The sequence below is a fragment of the Epinephelus fuscoguttatus genome, linkage group LG13 (assembly GCF_011397635.1).
Source record: "Epinephelus fuscoguttatus linkage group LG13, E.fuscoguttatus.final_Chr_v1".
NCBI lineage: Eukaryota > Metazoa > Chordata > Actinopteri > Perciformes > Serranidae > Epinephelus > Epinephelus fuscoguttatus.
This window is the reverse complement of record NC_064764.1, coordinates 25,150,592-25,157,933: the sequence shown is the minus strand read 5'-3', so window position 1 is coordinate 25,157,933 and position 7,342 is coordinate 25,150,592. Positions and strand designations below refer to the sequence as shown.

Here is a 7,342-nt window from a genome sequence, read left to right as displayed (position 1 = left end):
ACAGAAAAAAATACTGAGAAAAACAGGGCTTTTTTTATTTGTCAAGTGAATGCAATACGCTTCTGTAGAATAGACTGCATGTTTGATAAATAAATTTTAAACCCCCCCCCCAATAATAAATAAATTAATAAAACCTGGCAACATAAAGTATAATGGTCAATTAAAATATTTAGAATGCATATATATGTATTTTGAGCTATATGTAGCAGCCAGTAAATCATTAAAACACATTTTAATTACATTACAGAACATACTGTATTTGCAGCATTTATTAAACAGGTAGGACAGTCGTTTAAAAAGCTTTGGGATGTACTTTTGCTCAAGTTTGTATACAGGCAGTATTAAGTTATTGCTTTTTTCTCACATGATAGCCACTTTATTAAAATGCATTGTATGATACATTGGTAATATTGTCCTATACTTGCACTGCAATAGGCTGCATGCCACGTTATAGACGTGTGGACCTGCAAGCCATATACTCGCATGAAGTCACACATGCAAACTTAAGTATTGTGAAAATGTTGCATTATGTTTTATACACGGGGCGTCGTAAGCAACAAACATCCACGCATTCCTTTTCCACTCGATCTTGGCCGAAACTGGCTGCTTGCTGCTGTTTACTGAACGCCCGAGGCGATGCCATGTCAATACGCATAGCTAAGACCAGCCTTGGAGGCGTAGCTCTCCTGAGTATCAGCAAGTGCAGAACAAGGAACAGGCTCAGATTCATTCAAGGAGGCGGAGGGAAGCGCACACAAGTTTACTACCACCGCAGCAGCAGTGGAGTTTAAGTTATCCTCCAGCACCGAAAACTAAGCGAAAACAAATCTGCTGTTTAAACACCAGCGAGGGAGCAGGAGTCAGAAACAGGTAAGATGCTTATATGAGCTTATGTGGGGCAAGAGAAGCGAGTGTGCAGTTAGTTTCTCGGCTTTGTAACACTTTGAAAGTCTCAGAGATGCTCGATACCTGCGTTAATCTGCGTTTACTGCATGTATGAAAACACAAGAGCTTAATTTAATGTAACAACTTTATTGATTCCGATTATCCCAGATACAAAACCGGGATAGATGCATATGCTAAATTTAGTTGCTGAACAGAAACTGAAAGATATTACATCATCTAACACATTTAAGTGACTTTATTTGTAGTTCTCCATCTTCCCGGCGCGTCTCACTGTTTATTTGCCTCCCCGCTCAAACACAAAGTGAGACCACTGTATACCAAGCTGACATCTGATAAGGCCAGTGTGTTTCCAGCCCGCGATATCACAACAATGACAACAATGCGAGTGTTTGCCGTCAGGAGCAGCCTGGGATCCTTTCACTGGATTCGGTACTTGTGCGTAATGACGCACAAGGAAAGACTTTAAGTGGTTATCTTCGCGGAAACCTGATGTCCTTGCCTGAAAGCCAAAGATTTTTATCCTCCCCAAAGTGAAGCATGTAGGCAGGGACTGACGGACGGGAGAAACCTCTGACAAACACGCTGCACCTGCACCATTATTGTTCTCTGCATTAGCACATGAAAATCGCCTTCAGTCGCTTTTATTTTCTGTGTATTGAGTAACAAAAGCTGTTTCAGCTAATTTGTAACTGGATGCTGCTGAGCTGACACAGAGAGACAGAAAGAGGGAGAGAGATGGGCTGCATGTGCTGCCTCTGTTATCTGATGGTGTGGGTGTTAAGAGGTTAATTAGCTTGAAGCCTGTGGGGCTACCTGGCACCTCCAGGTATTTTCCATATAATATAAGGGAATTAGACAGTGACCATTGTGAGGGATTATCTCAGCATAGACAATCCCTCCATTAGAATGAACAGCGCTCTCCAGTGTCTTGAGATAATTGAAAGTAGTCAGATTTCTGACAAGTCTTGAAAGTGTTTTATCACTGGCAGTGGTGGGAAATCCTTTGCTCAGTAGAGGTAGCAATATTTGCAGTGTCATGGATTTAAAATGAGCACATAAGTTTTTAATAGATAGATGCCTTCAAAGTAGAATTCCTCTTTGGCCCATGTTCTATCACAGTGTATCTGAATTTATATTGCAGTATATTTTGTATTGTATTGATCTGTAATATTGCAGCTGATGGAGCTTATTTTAACTACTTTGCAAAGTGAAAACAGTACTTTAACTCAAATACTGCACTTGAAGAACACTTTTGAGGAACTCTTTTTTCACTTGTGCATTTCCATTTTCCGCTATACTTCTACTCCGCTAGATTTCAGAGGCAAATATTCTACTTTTTACTCCACCACATTAAATTGATAACTAGACACATGGGTTCAGATTAATGATACATTTCCATATTACAGGTTATGATAAGATCCAAGATATTCACAAGCTACCCAGCAGTAGAATGTAACTCCCTTTTACTACCCTAAGCTTAAAGTGATGTACACATGAATGCATCAATGATTATTATCCTGAAACTGGCCATTCTGCATAATGACTATTGGGGTATTGCTACTTTTACTGAGGCTAAGTAGTATATCTGACTACGTCCTGCACCTCTGCATACTACTGGGTATTTTAATATGTAACAGCTGATCATATTTTACAAGTTATGTGTTTTGTGTGTATAAAATTTGAACCTGCACATTAAGCGGTAATGTATCTGTCAAATAAATGTTCAAAGTACAATGTTTGCCCCTGAAATATGGCAGCGTGGAAGTATAAAGTAGCATAAAATGGAGATACAAAAGCAAACTGATAACAGATACCAAAGGCAGACATAACACACACCAGACAGCTGCACATCCTAATATGTTCCAGGTGTCCTTGTATACATTTTGGCTTTGCCTTTTTTCTTTCATCATCCACAGTGACTTTGTGGCAATTATCCTGTGTACAGCACAAGTCTCCATCTCAGACAGATGTCTGACACAGTCACATTTCACTGCTTTCCGGCGTGCTGTGTCACCCAGTGGTCGGTGACCCCCGTCTTAACCTTGGTCGGACCATTTTGCAGGCGTCAAGCCTCCTGCTGATCTCTGCACACAATTCACTCTGTGGGCGTACAAGTCAGTCGGGGGCAACAGCGGGGTTAAGCCACTCGTGTTCTGGTTTTGATCTATTACCTTTCACCTCTGATCTTTCACACTGTGGCAGGCTGCCAGTTAGGGGAGCTAAGAAAGACATCACAGCAACAAAAAAAAAAAAAAATTGGGAGTGCATTTCAGCGGCCCTTTAGGCTCAAAAGGATCACGCCAGGTTATTAGCATGCCAAGCTGCTCCAGACACCTCTGTGATCTTGCATATTGCTTCAGTCACCTTACTCACAGCCTTAATGTACTCTGAATTTAAAATTGTGCGCATGTGTTCCTGCGTTATATGATTCAGATGTTGTAAAATGACGTATTGTAGCAGCCTTTTCTTTGATCATCTGGGTGGTGACAGCTCCTCTCTCACCCTCTGCTTCAAGAGCACAAGAGAAACATGAGATTTTTTTTACTATAACAAGCATGTTAAAGGAAAACATTCTTTAAAATGGCATCAGGTTTCCCACCCTGACCAACGCTTTATCTCGGAATGCCCGGAACGCTCCGGAAATACACCCTGTTTGGATTTCTCGATCCCACTTCCTTATGTCTAATCTGCACTCTGCGCTAGTCGAGCTAATGTAAACATTTATTGTACTGCCCCCTGACTGCACATCAATCACAGAGAACTCCTACGTTTGTGACACGGCAACAGAGAGCCTCTATTAACTCATGAAAGCAGTGTTTTAACAAGTTAACCGCATTAAGATTCTTCAGGATCTGGTGGCATACCACAAGCGGCTTTATGTTTTATTAGCTCATGCAGTATGAGTCCACATGGATAAAATAAGCCATGCTTTATAACCAGAAAAGTGCTTCTTAAACATGATACCAGAAGGTAGCATTTAGTTGTTGGTTTTTTATCTTGTACGCTGCAAGAAATGATGAGTTGATGTCATGTTTTTACAGGATCTACCCCAGTCAGAGGTGGTGTGTGTTACCTCCCAGTGGTCCTCTCCCAACGCTGAAAAATGAGTCTGAGCACCAGTGAGCTGGAGGACCTGTGGGAGTCGCTGGGGTACCTCAACTTCTCCGAAGGCTTCAGCAACATATCGAGTGTGGATGCAATGGTGTGCGCCACCGCTTTCAACCGCAACGCTCTGCTCTACTCTATGTGTGTCCTCTACACTTTTATCTTCATCATCGGCCTGGCTGCTAACGCTCTGGTCCTCTGGGTGAATGTCCGTGCACAGAGAGTCTCCACCCCTCGCCATGAGACACACATGTACATCGTCCACCTGGCAGTTGCAGACCTGTGTGTGTGCGCCACCCTGCCTGTGTGGGTGAGCTCGCTGGCCCAGCACGGCCACTGGCCCTTCGGGGAGGTGGCGTGTAAACTCACGCACCTGATGTTCTCCGTCAACCTCTTCAGCAGCATCTTCTTCCTGGCTTGCATGAGCGTGGACCGCTACCTGAGTGTGACGCAGCACAGAGACAGCGATGGAGGCGCGCGCAGGAAATTAATCCGCTACGGAGCGTGTGTAGGGGTGTGGCTTCTGGCTCTGGTGGCCTCCCTGCCTGACACCTACTTCCTGCGCACTGTGAAGTCAACACATGGGGACTCCATGTTGTGCAGGCCTCTGTATCCAGAGGAAAACCCCAGGGAGTGGATGGTGGGCGTGCAGCTGAGCTTCATCCTGCTGGGCTTTGTTCTCCCTTTCCCTGTCATTGCAGTATTCTATGCCCTGCTCGCCAATGCTTTCACCCGCTCCTCTCCTTCTTCGTCGTCTTCCACAGTGGAGCAGGAGCGCCGTGTGAGTCGCAGGGTGATCCTGGCGTACATCGTGGTGTTCCTGGGCTGCTGGGGGCCCTACCACGGTGTCCTCCTGGTTGATGCCCTGTCCCAGCTGGGCCTGGTGCCTCTGACTTGCGGCCTGGAGAATGTGATCTACGTCGCCTTACACCTCACCCAGTGCCTGTCCTTGCTTCACTGCTGTTTCAACCCCATCCTCTACAACTTCATCAACAGAAACTACCGCTATGACCTCATGAAGGCCTTCATCTTTAAATACTCCACGAAGACGGGCCTGGCACGCCTCATCGACGCGTCCAACATGTCTGAGGCTGAATACTCTGCTGTAGCTGTAGACAACCCACCACAGATCTGAAACCTACAAGACTCAAAAAACATTTCCTGAACACTGTTTATAAATCCTAATGACTATAATGCAATGTAAACTGATGTTAAAACTGATTTGTTCTTATCAGAATTTGTCCGCTATCAGCATCATGTCTGACATTAGTTGGCAGTGAAGAGGCCAATCCTGCAGTCTTTGTACATAAATCTTCCTGAGTCATGTAGAAAAGCTTGAAAGCCAGCCAATGTCAAATTTACCGGACTGATAACAGCACTTAGAAAGCAGTTTTATCATAACTGAAATTATATGAATAATGTCGCTCATTTGTAAAGCCAAAACAGTGGCTGTAAATGTGTTAAATCATAGCTTGTACTGTGTATGTAGGAGTGTACTCTGTGTGTGTGTGTGTGTGTGTGTGTGTGTGTGTGTGGTGTGTACATCTGACAGGCATTGAACATGGATAGTATCAGCGTAATATTGTTAATCTTTTTTTTTTTTTATATGAAATTGTATTTATATTCTGTACATTTTAACTGTTTTGCCTCTTTTGTAAATCAAAGTCTTCACACACTGATGCCCGCTCAGTGCTCAACTTCATACAACGCTGCTTCGTCATTTTAGTCGAGCCACTGACTGGCTCAGTGTGTCAGTCCTGCTGTCTCGTTGTTAATCAAAACCTCATGTCATGTCAGTTGAATCCTTCAGACAAATTATTTAAATCAGTTTTGAGTCTCTCCTGCAGCAAATGTTTGTAAGTGATCTAAAAAGCGTGTGTTCTGTGTTAAGTTAAAAGAATAGTTCAACTTTATTGGAAGTTTTGCAAAGTTAGATACCACTCTTATAAATCTGAAGCTACAGCCAGCTGCTGATACGCTCAGCTTAGTAAAAGGACTGAAGAGAGCTTGCCAAAAAGGCAAAAAAATCTGTTTATGAACTCATCCAAAGCTCTTACATAACACATTATATTTGTTTGCTCAATAAGTACAAACACAACTTTTTTAGGTAGGATTATGTGCTGGATTACATTTTGGCTTTACACAGTGACTTTCAGTCTTTACGCCAAGTTAAACTAACATAATTGCATGCTGGCTGCAGATTCACAGCATACTAACATAAGAGTAGCGCTATACTGACCCACTCATCTAACTCTCTGCAAGAAAGCAAACAAGCATATTTCCAAAACGTTCAGCTGTTCCTTTAAAGAAGGCCGAGATGTTGGGCTTGCCAATGATTCAGGTCGTATGTAAGTCCATTTTCTTTTGGTTCTAATTATTGCCAAACATTGTCTGGGGGCTTCAGCTGGGACTACTGAGCTTAAAGAGCAGATAGATGTAGCTCCAGCATCTTCTTAAAACGTACAGTATTACGTAACTGTGCTGTTATTATATTATTCATCAGTGCTAATAGTAGTAAGGATGTCCATGTGGTATTAATCCTGCTGTGTCAGCACGAAGGCCACAGACGTCTCAAGCTTTTATGACCAAATAACATGAATGCATAGCTTCAGTACTCTCATGTAAGCAGCAGCTGTGGTGTGTACCAACCAAGTGTTTATTAGGGACCAAATAACAGAAAACATTGCTTTACTTTGTGTGTGTGTGTGTGTGTGTGTGTGTGCCACAGCTTGACACCAAGAGCGGATGTTTTCTGTTTCATTAACATTGAGTTATACAGTTTCCTCACTGTCTGTTGTAGGGAACAACATAATCTTTTGATACGCTGACATAGAGCACATTGTGCTATGTGATTGGTTACACATGTAAGCTTTTACACTGAAAAGATTTCATGTTGCGATCAGAAAAAAACTGGAGACATGAACATGTGTCTACAAGAACAGGCATTCCTTTGGTAATGTAATGTGTAACATGTGTTTTGATATATATATATATTAAATACAGAGAAAATGTTTTGCCTCAGTGCCTCAGTTTCTTTGGCTCTTGTCAAAATAATGTCACAACTTAACATCCTCCATGCCCCCGGATTCCTCCAATAATGTGTTTTAAGTGAGAGGCTCCAGTGGAATGTGTTTTGGAAATGCTTTTACTGCTCTACGTGAGGCATTGACTTCATACATGACAAACAAACTCATCCAGCTAAAACATAACATCACTTTGTGTGGTTCATCCCAGCTGTCGTGATTTATTCACTGTTCTCCGGGCAAGTCATGGTTCAGTTATAAAACATAGGCTACAACGTAGTGTGAAAGAGAATGCATGTTTTTAAATA

The 7,342-nt window shown here is 42.6% G+C and overlaps 1 protein-coding gene across 1 annotated transcript; it reads left to right on the top strand.

Moving 5' to 3' along the window:
• Positions 1-709: 709 nt before the first annotated feature.
• LOC125899946 (atypical chemokine receptor 3-like) lies at positions 710-7,025 on the top strand. Its single transcript, XM_049594626.1, has 2 exons — positions 710-870; positions 3,948-7,025. The coding sequence occupies exon 2, from the start codon at positions 4,010-4,012 to the stop codon at positions 5,144-5,146; it is 1,137 nt and encodes a 378-aa protein (XP_049450583.1). The 5' UTR covers positions 710-870; positions 3,948-4,009; the 3' UTR covers positions 5,147-7,025.
• The last annotated feature ends 317 nt before the right edge of the window (positions 7,026-7,342 follow it).